At 50.8% G+C, this 15,403-nt stretch overlaps 1 protein-coding gene across 1 annotated transcript in view; it reads right to left on the reverse strand.

Annotated features, from left to right (window-relative positions):
* The window catches only part of RHOQ (ras homolog family member Q), a 31,408-nt gene extending 20,678 nt beyond the window's left edge, over nt 1-10,730 (reverse strand). The window contains exons 1-2 of the mRNA XM_037528120.1: nt 10,489-10,730; nt 9,846-9,904 (exon numbers count right to left, since the gene is read on the reverse strand). Coding sequence (XP_037384017.1) covers nt 9,846-9,904; nt 10,489-10,630 — 201 coding nt within the window. The 5' untranslated portion in view covers nt 10,631-10,730. The remainder of the gene's footprint in view (nt 1-9,845; nt 9,905-10,488) is intronic.
* Between the last annotated feature and the right edge of the window lie 4,673 nt (nt 10,731-15,403).

The raw sequence follows: 15,403 nt of genomic DNA on the forward strand, positions 1-15,403 counted from the left end.
AACCCCTTCATGAACTGGGAGCCCCTGGGGGTGGCAGAGCCTGGGCCTGACTGGTCTTATAACTCCTGCCCTGGAGTTGGCATTGGTCCCAGCCCAGATCTGATGTTCAGGGAATGTTTGTTGACTACTTTCATAAATTCTGAAAACCACTGTGGAAAGCAGCCCTGCAGGAGGAAATGAAAGCCCATCAGAGTTGGCCATGGGGATGGCCAGGAAGGCCAGCAAAATGAGTAGCAGTGGCAAAAGGAGTCTCTGGATATGCCCAGGGCATTCCAGATGGAAGAGGAACCAACAAACTTAAAATGTTAGTTTTTACTGAAATAAGAAAACTCTTACAGGGAGAAAATAAAGACTTGGGGAGGCTCAGGGTCAGGAGACACAGCTGCTGGTTGCAGGCTAACGCTGTAGGTTCAGGGCCTCCCAAACAGCATGCTAAGGTGACATGCAAGCCTGGCAGGCAGAACAGGGACAAGAGTTCTTCCTGCTCAGCTCTAGGAGAGTAGCTATGTCCAGAGAACAATGCGCACCCCCCCCTTCTTGGGACGAGACTACACCTGCCCGCAGATGCACCAAGCTTCTTCCACATCCTCACCAGCAATGTGGCCAGATATCTGTGACACCCCAGGCATGCCTCTTTTTAAGCAAGAGTAAAAGAAGAGATTAATGAACAGGCTGACAAAACACCTTTAATTTTCAGGAATGGGGGCATGTGGTTTAGGAGCCATTTTCGCCTCAGCCCCACTGTTCCATCTATAGACAGCTTTCCTTCAACTCCTCTATCTAGAAAAGAAATGTGCTTGCAGTGTACTTTTTTACATGAAATACTCAACCGTGGGATATGTGCAATTAAAGGAGACATTTAACATTGTCAAGCTGTCCAGGGTGAGTCATTTAGCACAAAGAACCCAGGACACAGAGGTAGGACAGCCTGCCCTGCAATCTTGATGTGGCCTTTTACCCACTGTGTGGCCTGGAGCAAGTCACTTAACCTCCCTCAACCTGCAGCATGAGGTAAACACCACGAGCTTCCTTTACTTAGAAGAAGAGAGAGGCTTTGAAGAGGTACCAAATGCAGCTTGCATTTGTGTAAGTGCCACTGAGTGACGGGTGTGACATTACTAAACCCCAAATTTTACCCTGAGCCTGGGTAGGGCTGACCAGTGTAGGGATTGGGAGAGAGGCGACTGGTGTCCAGTCCTACCAGTCACTGGAAATGAAACAGCAACAACAAATGCCCTTCCCCCACTTGCTGTTCTTTCTATTAAAATCTACAGCACCCAATTAATACCTCTCTAATTACTACATTGTCAGTTACCAGGTGAAAAGCTCCATAATTTAGTTATCAGCCCTACTCCTCGTTGACACTGATAGTAGGGATCTGAGGTCCATAAAAAGATCTATTTGGGACACCCCCAGGCCTGCCCTCCCCACACCACTCCGCCCCTCTCAGGATCTCAGTTCCCTATACCCCTTTGTCTGCATGAGATCATTTGGTCTGATGTTTCCCAAATTGCAATTCAGGGTACAGAGAAAAGAGATTATGTGTTCAGCACAGGGCGGGTGGATGGATGGGGCCATGGGGTAAGTGACCCAGGTTAGATCACTCAAGCTGCAAGAGCCAGGTGGGCCAGGTACCACCCAGCCATCTTGAACCTAAGAAAATTCAATACCCAGAAGCTTGGAAACTCTGATTTCATGTGCCGACCCTATCAGAGATATACCCCCACGTAGTACCCATTTTACAGATAAGGAAGCTGAGGTATTGAGAAGTCAAGCCCCTTATGGGTAGTGGACCCTAGAAAACCAAAGTGGGGCTGTTATGTAACGATCCCAGGCCAAGTAGGCTCATTATTGATTCTCACAGATGAAAAGAGAATTTTGGAGCCCTCAGTAGATTTTTATAGGCCTTTAATGCTGAATCATGGGACATACCAGCTGCCAGGGAGACAGCAGTTGAACCCCCTAGCCTCAGAGTGACTTCTCCAACCACCCCATTCACCAGAGGTGAGGAAGTCCTTTAATCACTAGCTTCTAGGCCCAGGTGCCTGTATTTACATATGTTTGTGTCTGTGCTCTTGGGCTTCTCCATGAAGCATCCAGAATCAAAGGTACCCTTGGCCCCTGGCCCTTGGCATCCTTGCATAACCCAGGAGGAATGCAAGCCCTCAGGTAGTAGCTTATAGAGGCTAGCTTGGGGAGAGGGACTGGGCGGAAGTCTGAGTCACTCCATTTTCCCTTCAGGGGCCCACAGTGGTAGCCAATACCCTCTACTGCTTCCCTACTCTTCCTGCAAGCCTAGATCTTCCAAAAAGCTCATCCTTGCCACCTTTTCTCAGGTGGGACCCAGCAGCACTGTTTCACATGTTGAACTTTTCCAGTTACACAGGCAGAAGTCTCTGTTATGGATTCCTGCTCCCTCCACTCCCCACCCCCTTTCTCCTTCCAATTAAGGTTGGGACACAGAGCAGGCACGGAATCAACACCAACTGCAACAGAACTGCACCACCTTTGTGGTGTCCCCAGTGTGTTATCACTGATGGAGCAACGGGTCCCAAGGAGTAGTTATAGACATCACCTCCAGTCCTCACTTGACTGTAACCCCTCAAAGGAGACATCTCCCCAGTTGGCAAGGAGGGGAGAGAGCTCAGAAGGGAGTTAGGCTGGTCAGTGGCCTCACAGTTACAAGGAAGAGTTGGGATTCAAATGTGGGCAGAGTCCAGAACCCATTCTTTTACTCTCAAGCCTCCTCCTCTTTAGGAGATCTGGGAGTAAGAGGCCTCAGATGCAAAGGCCTGAGCCTGAGAGACAGCACTGGGGACAGGCCCTCTGGTGACCACAAAGCCACCAGGTTGTATGTCAGCACAAACTGAAGGCCTGATGCCTGCCCACAAGCCTGTCACTCCTCTGAACCTTAGAGATTTCTGTGTTAACAAAGCTTCTTTCCCAAGGAAGGAGCTGTGCTGGAAACTATTGCTTAAGCTATAATCTGGTCTCTGGTTAACCTTTCAGCAGAAATCAGCTGACAGTCAAATGAAAATCAACTCAATTGCAGAAACATAGCGTGTATGCCTTTATTATGCAACCATCAGTCCCCGTAGATGCACCATCAGTTCTAACAGATTAAAAGAGAATTTTGGGGACTCCCTGGTGGCCTAGGGGTTAAGTCTCAGTGCTAGCACCACGAGGGCCTGAGTCCAATCCCCAGCCAGGGAGCTAACCCACTACCTATGATAGTACAGCAGTCCTCTCCTGTCTTGCCTGGTGCTCCCCTCAGCAGCGTATTTCAGTAGATTCACCTGTTCTGCTCCCCACTCTGTCTCTGGTGAATCCTCTCACCCCCAGCACCTTTAGCCTACACCCCAATTCTTCTATGCAAAAATAATAAACAATCTTTAAAAAAAAAGTGAATTTTGGAGCCCTTGGCATCATTTTCACAGGTAAGCAGAGGAAACAAGCCAGCAGGGAGAAAGCAACTTAAGCCCTTCACTCCCAGCGTGATGTCGCCTTTTTATCCCCTCCCTCCTAGGCACAGGTGTGCACACTTGCACATGCGCATGCACCCATGTTCCAGGTGTCCACAATCAGGCACCATGCTCCACGCCCAACTGCCTGTATTAACAGGCCACAGGTGATAGCCACAGAGACTAGTGGCATAAAAAGCCTGATTAATTCATTTACCCCTACAGCCTTCCATGTCCTAGGCACTGGGTTAAGTGCCACTAGTGGCGATAAAGACAGACAGGGTGGTCGGTCTTCAAGGAGATTGGGGACAGCAAGAACCCACCCAGAAGGCAGTGGATCTAGAAGAATTCTGCCTGGGGAGCTAGGAGACCCAGAAGCGCTCCCGTCATCCTCTGCCCTGAGCAGCCTCCCAGGCTGGGTCTCCCACTGCTTCCTCCCGCAAAGCAGCTGCCTGCCAGAAACTAAAAGAGGAACAGAAAACTGCTGAGGGCAAGGAAAGCTGCTTCTTGACCCACGCATGCCAAATTAGGGCAAAACCAAGCCCCCCTGAGTGAAGAAATTCAACTCAGGCTCAGGGATTTCAGTTATTAAAGACAAAGTCCTCTTTGGTTTTGCATCTTTGTAACTGCTTATCTTTTTTCCTCCTTGAAGTATTGCTATTTTGTATCTGCAGCCTCTTAGTTGTGCCACTGCTGCCAACACGTGTGTCATTGCTAGAAACTGATATCCCCATGGAGAGTTGCTTTGTTTTGTTCTGTTTTAATACCATTAAGTTTCCTCTCCCCAAACCCCAAATTCCACAACAAAACCGCAAACACCAGGTTCTCCACAAGGCCTCTGACCCATGATCTTCAAGCAATGCCTCCCACCTTTTTTCATATCCTAGCATGCACAGCACATGAGAAGCATAAGCTTGGCCCTCTTGAGCCTGCACACTGTCCTACTGCACCTCTCACAGCACACCTGTAAGCCCCATTCTTGATATACCCATTGGGAGGCTTTGGTTCCCAGAGTGTAAATGTCACCAAATCTCAAGAGAATCCTGACAGAAGTGGAGAAGCCAGACAGATTGTAAGGCCATGAATGGGAGGGAGCCCTTCTGAGGCTCAAATAGAAACCAATCAGAACTAGAGAGGACTGTGAGCACCCCAAGGGCCTGGCCTGCAGGACCATAGTATGAGCTGACACATCTCAAACCCACATCAGTCTCAGGATGGGGAACACTGGGGATTCCGTCTGCAAGGCTTAGGGACCAGCAAAGGCCAACCACCTTCCCAATGCACAGGAGGAAGCCAGCATTCCGCAGGGGATATAAATAGCTTCTAAAAAGGTTAGCAAAATTCGCAGCTGACAAATCTAGAGTAGGTTACTAAGGGAAACTGGGATGCTCAGTGCCAGCATCTCACCTGTTGCAGCTGATGTCTAGAGGGAACCCTGAACATTGAAGAAACACTGTTCCCAAACACTGTTCCCTGAGCCCCTAAGGGCATTGGGGACTTAGAGCCTGGGTGATGTTGGGAAGTTCCTAAATCCCACTGGTACTTCCCTGCAGGCCCCCTCCAAAGTAAGGAAAACCTCTTTTCCCAGTCACATTGCCATCAGATTTCCACAGGTGCACTCACTTTCAATTCCCTGGGAAAAGTCTATCTTGTAGCTACCTTGGAGGAGACCTGCCTGAAGATGGGAATTGTTCAATGAGGGGAATACCCTGCCCTTCCTGTTCCCCTTTCTCATTAGACCAGTCTCTGGGGTGCTGCCTCATGAAAGGCAGAAGAGGAGCTTCCAAAGCTGCCACTTTGGAGATTCCCTTCTGGAGGGAAAGTGCTGCCTGGGCCCCCAGTGGGCTTGCAGGACAGCCACAGCTGCTGAGCCATGTCAAGTGAGAAACAGACTTCACTTGTCACTGAAAAAGCCACCCCAGGAGACACCTGTGTTAAGGATATTTATAGCCCTGGTATACACGTCCTTGAACTTGTGTGCGTTTAAGTTAACACACAGTAAAAACGTGCCCCAAAGCATACATGCAGCCTTCCATACACTGGGAAAATGGGTAAATCTGGAACTCTAGGGAACCCAAACTCACCCCCAACCCACAGCTTCCTGAGTGCCAGTATTCCAGGCCTTGGGAAAAACTGGGCATCAGTCCTTCCCTCTTCGGGGTATCAAGTTCGGCCTTCCTGCCAAGGATTAAGAGATCAGCCTGGAGCCTGCAGCTGAGAGCAGCTTGCCAGGCTGTTCCCTACTGGCTTGTCTGCACAGAGAGCCAGAGCTCTTCCCACTTCCCCTGGGCGCCAAACAGTGCAGAGGCAGGAGGGAAAAATCTCACCCCTCTGTCCCTCCCAGAGTAGACAGTGGGGCTACAGCAGAGCCTGTGCTGAAGTCCTGAAAGCCGGGCCTGGCAAGAAAAGAGAAGTTCCATAGAGGGACAGGCCGGAAACCAGACCCACCTCAGGCCCCAGCGAGGAGAAAGGCTCTGCCCTCAACTTCCACTCCAAAATGCTTGGCAGTTAAAATTGTCAGGGCTGTTCCTGGACCACCCAGGGGCTTGGCCAAAAGAGAGGGTTTCCCTTGGGCAATAAGGCTAGTGAGTGTATATAGGACTTTTAGGTTTGTGCTCAGGCAGAGGGATATGGGCATTGCGCAGCACTCATGTTCATATTCTCTCTCTCAGTCAATAGCAGCAGAGGTCAAGGGGAATGCAGCCTGCTCTGGAAGTAAAAGGTCCCTACTACTGGAAACATGCCGTGAGTTCCCAGCGTTCCCTAATATGTAAATTGGGTGAATGTTGCTGCAGCTTTAAATACATACACACACACACACACACAGAGAGAGAGAGAGAGAGAGAGAGAGAGAGAGAGAGAGGCAGGCTGTTATTCAAATACAGTGGTGCCCATATGCAGGAGGGAGCATTTGGAGAAAAAGCAATTACTTTCTAGTTACGTGAGCTTCCTGCTCATCCCACCTTACCTTTCTGAAAGTAGAATAACTGAAACCTATACTTGTTTCTCAAATTCTACACTGAACTTTTAATTTTTGTAAGTGTTTCTCTTCTATAACTGGGGATGCAGGCTCTGCAGAAAGAAGGGAAGTAGCAGAGAGCACTCCACATGTCCACGGGTCCAGACGTAGAGCATCAGGATTATAAAGTGCAAAGCTGGCTCTGGACCTCTGCTGAAAAATTTCTAGCATCTGGTATCCGCGTGAAGTTTCTGTCAACCACAGGCATAATACACTGCCCTCTGCCATTTGCAACCCCACCCCCACCCCCAACTAAAGTGACCACAGTAGAACACAACAGTTTCTCCTAATACCTAGACTATTATCTACAACCAAAGAACAGTGTCAGCTGCCAGGACATACAATTTTAACCAGCCTACCACACTGAAGTATACATTCTAATTACCCATTTTTACTAGATCACAGACTAGTAGAATCACAGCAAGGCAGAGATCTGAAGTCAAGTCTGTTTGCTTCCAAAGCCTGCGGGCTTTCCTCTGCTGCCCATCAGGCTTAAAAATTCTCTCTATATGCATATTCAGGCTTTACTTATCATTATTATTACTGGATTAATCTGATAACCATTCATGGAGGTATAGAGTCTTTTTTTTTTTTTTTAAGATTTATTTATACAAGGACTGGGGTACAGGCCAGTGGCGCCGGAGGGTGAGAGAATTCACCAGAGACAGAGCGAGGAGCAGAACAGGTGGACTGAGGAAAGCACTGCTGAGGGGAGCAGCGGGTGAGACAGGAGAAGTCTGTCTTGCCAAGTGGGTTTATCCCTGGCCGGCCGGGAAATGAACCGGCACTGCTGAGGCTATGGAGAGCTTCACAGCGCTGTGCTCGCCCCGCTGTGCCACCAGGGAGGCCCAGTATAGAGTCTTAATGACCAAGTATAACACAGGAATCTCCCACATAATGCATACAAACAGGCATGTGACAGGGACACTTCTACCTATGTGGCCATGAGCCATGGTAGAGGCCCAGTCTGTATTCCCCAGGTACTCGGCAGTGTTCAGTTCACAATGGGCATTGTCATTTAATCTCATTGATGATTATGTTGCTACAAATCCTTAAGTGCTAAAGATGAAATGTCACCAAGTTTGATTCAAAACAAAAGTATTAGAACTGGAAGAAACACTGGGGGAGGGGGCAAAAGAAGGGGGCTTAATACACATATTGGCCAACAGAGTAGCTATCCCACCACTGGATAAGAAAATAATAATATTTGAATTTGTTAAATCGTTTGGTCCTACTTGGTGTATATCTTACAATCTCCACTGCAAAGAGAAATCATGATGACGCACAGGAAGCTCTGGTATTATGTGTGACCCCAACCTGGGATGACCCTTTGGATCTGCTCTTGAGTAATGCATACAACCCCACTTATGAAAGGCTGTGAAGATTCCAGGTACCATGCCCACAGACACACAAGCAAACTGATCAACCCAGTGCCATATCAGCAGTTCCCATGGCTTCTGGGTATAGCACAGCTCAAAGTGGAGCAGACCAGACCCTGTCCTGCTCCCAGCAATAGTCCTTAGTAGCTATGAGACTTCAGGCAAGCAACATAGCTTTTCTGAGTCCCTTTTTCCTCATCTGCAGAGACGGATCTCATCTCTCTCACAGGTGTATTTTGAAAAGTAAATGGGAAAAAAATTGCAGGTGGCTGCCCCATGCCTGACATGTGGAAGGGACTCATGAAATATTTATTAGCTGCATTTCTATGTGCACAGAACAGCTCTTACATATATGTATTCTGTGGAAGAGAGCTCGTGGTCAAAAATGGTCTTGGTGAGAAAGGGAAAGGCTATAGCGAGATAAGTTAAAATTATGCACAATTTTTTAAAACCCTCTACTTTCAACCCAAATCCTGACTTGTTCAGTAATCTCTCCCAAAGCAAATCCAGACAAAAGTCACCTGACCTTCCTAGAGGAAAAAAAAAAAAGCTCTCCCTCTATAGTTCATCAAGTTGTACTGCATACAGGTTAGCCTTACTTGACTTAGTGCTGTCTCTTGCTCTCTGCATAAAGATAATAACTGATATTATTCTGATAAAGGTAATAACTACGTGCCTGATAACCAAAAGGGGTGCTGGCAAGAGTAAGAGAAGAACTGATTGTACTGACGGAGTAAGTTTGGTGAAAGGGGGCGCCACAGGCACCTGGCATTATCAACAGCATGGCTCCTCAGAGGCACCTCTAACTTAGCTTAGCAACCAGAGGCAATATCAAGGCACAACCCCCCCCCCAACATTATTTAGGATCTAACCTGGTACCACAATTCTGAAATTCAAATCTAGATGAGCTACAAAGAACAGTTCCCCTTTATAAAGCATCCAGTGTGTGCCATATTAAATATCTGGCATATAATACATGCACAGGGGGTGGGCTGATTTTTTACAAACCCATTTTACAGATGAGGAAACTACTACTGGACATTCCCCCAAGATACTATCTAAGCCCCTCGGTGGCTCACATGTCCTCAAGGACTCAACTCTGCATGACATGTGGAAACTTCTGCTGATGTCTTCAGGTCTAATCACAGGGGTGGATTCTGCAAAACTTCATCCCATACAATCATCAGCCCCAGCAAAAGTGAGTCTGGGAAGGGGTGGAGCTGGGACAGAGACAGAGAAGAGACCTTAATTCTTTAGGAGTCAACTCTAATTTGCAAACAATGCCTGGAAGAGTCTGCCTTTTCTTCTTTGCACAATAACCTTTCCCGAAGAAAACCCAGACAAAGTCACCTGTCTTCCTAAGGAAAAAGAAAAAAAACAAACAGCTCTTCCTCTAAGATTCAACTCTGAACTCCTAACCCTTTCTCCTCCTCCCTGCTCCAGGGAGTGGCTGCATGGTGTTGTTTCTTCTCTTTTTTCCCTGTGGTCCTCTGGTAACACCACAAATTACGTTTTCAGGGAGGACTGGAGTCCCAAAGTGCCATGATGTAGTAATAAACATAACCAGGACCAAATGCCTTCCCATCAGATTAGATGATGCCATTTCCTACCAATCAGGCTCCTCGGCAGGCAGACCACTCACCAATGAGGGCCCAGACTGAGGCTGTAAGGGGGAGCCCTGATCATCGAGACTAAAAATAAGGGCGCTTCGGGATTGGCCGCAGCCACTTTGCAACAGGAGTTGGGACCCACACACCAGGCACCATACAGAAGGCACATACAGGCAAAAACTTTCCCAGCCCAGGGGTCCACATGGGTGGGCTAGTCTGGGTTTGTCATTGCTTCCTAATTCGCTGACTTGAAAAGTGAAATAAGGACGATGCAGCCACCCCTCCCTCCTAGACACCTCCGTTTCCAAAGACCCCCCAGGGCCACTCTGAATTGGGTAAAGGGAGTGGGGTGACCGCCAGGGGCCAAGACACTCACCTGTCCGGCCGTGTCATAGAGTCCCAGAAGGTATTGCTTGCCCCCTACGGTGACGCTGACTGCAAGGATAGAAGTGGGGGCGGGGAAAGAAGCTCACAATTATCTGGGTTCTGGGGCAACTTCGTTCCCCACCAGAGCCTCTCCCAACCCAGCTGGAGGCAAGCAGGCTCTCCTCGGGAGATGTCACCCCTTTTCTCTCCTGTCCCGCTCACCGTAAATTGGCGTGAAACCAGGGTACGACATGGCCCCCCAGCTGCCCACTCCCTTCTCCCAAGTCCCGCAGCCAAGACTTGTTCGCCCCCCCAAACCCCAAACCCCCAAGCTAACCCTTGGGGATAGCTTGGGGTAGTCGGGGAGGCGTTTTAGGAAAGGTCAGGGAGGTCGGCCCAGGGCGCCGAGGGGTATGAGCAGCGCGGGGAGCCGGGACCGAGGGCGGGAGTCGGGGGTGTTCAAAGAGGGGGTCGGACTTGCGGGCAGAAGCAAAGACCGCGGCGAAGCCCGGGGCGCGGCCGGAGCCTGGCAGAGGGCGCGGCGGGGGAGGGTGCGGCGCGCGCTCTGGGGAGGTAGCAGGGGGCTCCGCTAAAGTTGCTCTAAAGTTCCCAGCCCGAGGAGCAGCCCCTTAGTCAGCAGTTCCTGGGCTTACCTGCGTAGTGGTCGAAGACGGTGGGCACGTACTCCTCCGGGAAGGCGTCGTTGGCATAGCTCATGAGCAGGCACGTCTTGCCCACCGCCCCGTCCCCGACCACCACGCACTTGAGCATCAGCGCGCCGGCCCCGTGAGCCATGCTGCGGCCGGCCGGCCTCCGGGCATGGTCCCCCCGGAGCCCCCGCCCCGGCCTCGGGCTCAGCCCCAGCCCGCCTGGGGGGTCCGCCGCCGCCGCTCCGCGCAGCAGGGCCGCCCCCCCGGCCCCATGCAGCGGCGCCCCCCGCCCGAGGGGAGGTGGCGGCGGGCCCGGGGCGCAGCCGCCGCCTCGGAGGCTGCCTGGACCTCCGCCCGGCCCGGGTCTGCGCGCCCACCCGCTGCCCCCGCCGCTCGGCGCCCGCACCCGCTCCCCGGCCCGGCCTCCCCAGGAGGATCCGCTGGATCATAAGACTGTCCGGCCCCGGGGGAGATGGTAACTTTGGGGAGGGCAGCGGAGGGGAGGGGCCAGCCGGCTCTCCCCGCCCCGCGCCGGCCGAGGGGCCCCGCCCGGCGGGGACCAGGAGGAGGCGGGCCCAGCGCCTCCCCAGAGCGCAGGAGCCCGCGCCCCGCGCCCCGCCCGCCCCGCCGCGCGGCCCCGCCGGCTCGCCCCGGCGCGGCTCCCCCCTGGGCAGCGGGAAGGGGGCGAGGACGAGGCGGAGCCGCGGGGGAGGGAGGGGCAGGTAGGTGAGGCCGGGGGAGGGGCCGGGCAGGGGCGCGCGGGCGGAGCCGAGGGCTCCTCGCGAAAGTGCCCGCAGCGCCCAGAAGCGTCCAAGGCCCCGAGCCGGGAGCAGACGTGGAGGCCGCCTGGGGAACCACAACGACTTCAACGATGACGCAATACTCTTAGAAACTAGACTTGGAGATATGAACTCCACCCGGAGGGCAGGAGCCATCTTATCGGTCTCTGCGCGCACGGCGGACCTAGAAATCCGGAGGGGAAAAGGTCAAGAGGGTTAAAAAAGATGTTTAATAAACGCGGGTGACGGGGGAGGGGTGGTGGCGCAGGAGCTGGAAAGAAGAGACGCCTGGCTTGTTGCCTGGTCACCCCATCCTCCGCCACCCCTTATCACAGCATGAGCTTGAATCTGGTGACTAAGGGAGTTACAACATCTTGAACCGCGGATGCACCGCTCCAGCAGCCAGAAAAGGGACACCCTGCTGGCTCTGGAGTCTGAAAATGCACCTGTGCTCCCCCTGGAGGCGACCTTGTCTGAGACCCCCCCGGTTGCCACCTTGAAGGTGGTGTTGGGGTGTGAGCCTGAGGAGAGAGACGCTCTGCTCCAGAGTTGGCCTGTGATGGAGACAACAACCCCTGCCCCGCCTGGGCAAAACTTAGAAACATCCATCTGTCGGGTTCCCTTCTCTGGCCAACAGTGAGCGCTGGGAGAGAGGAGAAACTTGGGGTGTACTCCAGGCTGACACCTAAAGCTGACAGGAGATAAACTGCTTCCTTTGATCCATTCGCAGGATTAGAAAATTCTGTATTGAGAGGCAGCAATAGTCAACTGGACCGTGTCCCTCAGGTGCCCCTTAGGTTAGAAGGAAGCAAAGTGAGACCTAGAGAGGTGTGGGGCTCATCTCAGTGGCTTCTGGCTAATTCCAGCATTCAAGCGCTTTGGGAGATGCTCACTGTTAGGTTCCCATGCCAATCTCCCCAGGCCTCAACTCTCAAACTCCAAATCTGATTTCCATTGTCCAGGAAGACTTCCAGGATTTGGGGACATTCCTTGTGGAGCCACAACTCACCAGACTCCTCCCCACTGTATCTGAGTGTGGGTATTTGCTTTGCCCAATGCTAGAAAAGCAGTGCCTCTGTGTGTGTACTGAATGAAGGCAGTGCAGTACCTTGAAGTCAGATCTTGCTTTATGGCCAGTCTTCAAGAGGACAGCAAGGAGGGCTTGTCCCTTCTTTGTCTACAGGACCATTTCTTTTCAGGCAGCATTAGCTGGGACTAGTATTCTCCAAGGAGAGTCTATCAGAAGAGGTAAGGAGCTGCTGGGCACTCCCTCAGGAGAGTGTGGTCCCTGCAATGTTACTCTGAGCATGCCAGGTCTCCTTTCTCAGCCTCCACTTTCTCATCCACAAATGTGAGCTCATCTGAAGGGCAAGAGCAGGTTTTACCCTTGAGAACTCTTGGGCCCTTCTGAGTGTATCCTGAGAGATCCTGGTAATAGCTTTAGGAGCAAGGGAGAAGCAGCTGTTGGAGACCCGGGGAGGCCTTTTTGAGGGATGGTGAGGTCTATCTAAGGACTGGAGGCTTCTCCAAGTTTTCCCCATTCTGGACTCTGGCCTCTCCGTTTTTATGTTGCTTCTCAGAGGGGCAAACATTTACTAGGGACGCAGGGGGCTGAAGGATCAGCTCTAGAACCCTGAGAAATGGCAGGAACTAGGGTGCTGTATCCTCCAGGAGAAGCTCTAGATGTCAGAGCACTCCAAGTGGATGCATCATGCAGTGGTGATGTCACTGTTGATGGTGATCTCATCCCTTTGGCCCGAAGAAAAGTGTATTTCAGTCAATTCGCCTGTTTTGCTCCCCACTCTGTCTCTGGTGAATCCTGTCACCACCCTGTCCCTCTGGCCTGCACCCCAGCTCTTGTATGCAAAAATAAATAAATCTTTAAAGAAAAGAAAAGTCAAAACTGACTGCCAGGAATACTGTGAGCTTGGGGTCCATCCCAGCAGTGTGCATGTGGGATGAGGAGGGGGCATTTGTCCTGAATGCCTTGGCCCAGTCCATGAATGGGTTAACTGGAAAGATCCAACTAACCTCAAATAGAAACTCACTAACTTGTGGGCAAAGAGACAATGTCTGAAGTGGTAAAAACAGTTCTCAAATTTCAGGGTCTTGAGGGGCAGGAAACAACTTTGCTTCTGGGATCCCAGAGGCTTCTGAGGGCTTTTTTTCCCCATTTGTATCACTGCAAATGTCGGAACACACACAGGTCTGTTTGAGAACAGTGAAATCTGCTCAGCCTTCTCCTCGACTTCCTCCTCCTCATTGATTCATCGGGTATTTCATTGAACAAGCATTTCTTGAGAGCTAGATGCCAGGCTTTATTCCTGGGCAGGGGATAAAGAGCTGAAAAGCCACGTCACTAGAGGGGGAGGCAGAAAGGAACCGATGAGCAAACATCATTACTGTATAATGTGATCAGCGCTGTGGTGAAGGAGGAAGAACAGGCTTCTAGAAGAGCAGCAGAGGTGATTTGGTATCTAGCTCTGGGCATGCTGAGGAGTGATTTTCAAAAGGATGTCTTTGACCTGAGGTTTAAAAGATTTATAGGAGTGAAATTAGAATGCCCAAGAAATATGGAGTGTCCTGCACCAGGGCAAGAAGGAACAGCAGACAATTTGTGGGGAAACGGTGAGCCATCTGGGGTGGGCCAAGGGTGGACTTAGTGGTATAGGGAATAGGCTTGCGTTCAATCTGTAACCTTACACTGCAGCCAATCCATGAGCCTCTGAAAGCCACAATAAGGAGAAAGGAGGCCCCTCTGCCTGGGCTGGGCAGTCTGTGAACTGTACAAAGATGAAAGCAAAAGCCCAGCCCACATGACACTCACAAATCCAGGACTCTGATTCACAGGCTGTGTTCTTTGGAAGAAGGGATTCATTTTCTTAATAACTGATGTAACTTCTGCTTGTCAAACCTGTGCCCATTGGGCTGCATCCACCCAGAGAGGGACACCTTTTTCTACTGAGCGTAAGAAAAAGGCACTATCTAGGTAAGCAGCAGCCCTGGTGGTGAAGATGTGATGAAGAGAGCGAAAGAGAATTTGCAGGGCCTTGGCTGTGTCCTCTAGCTGTACACTGTGCCCAGTTCTGGGACTTGGTGCTCACTACATATATTGTCTCATCTCACCTCCAAAAACAACCCTACAAGATACAATTTATAGAGAATATCTATGGGTTTGTCTATCCAGAACAGCACCATTTGTTTCTGCTAAATATTTAATTTTTGTGATCATGTGGTTTGAATGGAAGCTGCCAACTTACGTATCCTGCCCTTCTCTGGCACCAGAGGTGGGCACCTGAGCCAAGATGGGACAATCAGAACCCTTCTTAAAAGGTTTTAATTTGGGATTCAAAACAGAAGTCTCCTCTCTCTTGCTAACTAAACCGGAAATATGAGCCTGGAAGCTGTCAGCCATTCACATTTCATGTTTCAGCCATTCATGAAATAGCCAGTCCAAGAAAGTGAAGCTAAAATGCAGAGAGAAGCAAAAATGGAGATATCCCCACACCCAGAGAAAAGGGCAGAGGTGACACAAGCAGGCCATTAGTGTTGTTCCTGCTTCTAGTTATGCTGAGGCCCTATTGTACTACTCTTCATTTGGTCAGTTGAGTTAACAAGTGCCCCCTCTCCTTTTTCCTAGTAGGTATGGGTTAGTTTCCTGTTACTGGTCACCAAAGGAAACCTGACTATCATGGTATTATCATCATAGTTCAGATCGGCAATGTGTAGAAAGATTAAGAAATTTGCCCAAAGTCACATGGCTAGCAAGTGGCAGCTATCAGTCTGATCAATCTTCAGAGCTTAAACTATATTGTCTTCTCTTCTGGAAGCAAAATGGTTGTAGGCATCACTACCTCTCTGCCACACTACCCAAGAAGAAAGAATGTTTCTCTTGACTTGCTCATTGTACCCAAGTGTTTAACTTCCTCTAATCAGAGGTGGCCAGCAGAACATCGGGTCAGCAGAATCCCTGAGACCATCACGACAACGCGGGGTGGGGACTCTCCCAACTGGGTATGTTGGGGCTCACCCCAAGGGCAGGGGTTTATTTTCACTCAGATGCTATGGTCCCTGCATAGAGGGTGGCAGCTACGGGGAAATGTTTGATGGCTTGGGAATAAGCAAATCCATTACATCTG

Source organism: Talpa occidentalis, unplaced genomic scaffold, assembly GCF_014898055.3.
Source record: "Talpa occidentalis isolate TD23 unplaced genomic scaffold, MPIMG_talOcc4v2.1 talOcc4.5, whole genome shotgun sequence".
Classification (NCBI taxonomy): Eukaryota; Metazoa; Chordata; class Mammalia; order Eulipotyphla; family Talpidae; genus Talpa; species Talpa occidentalis.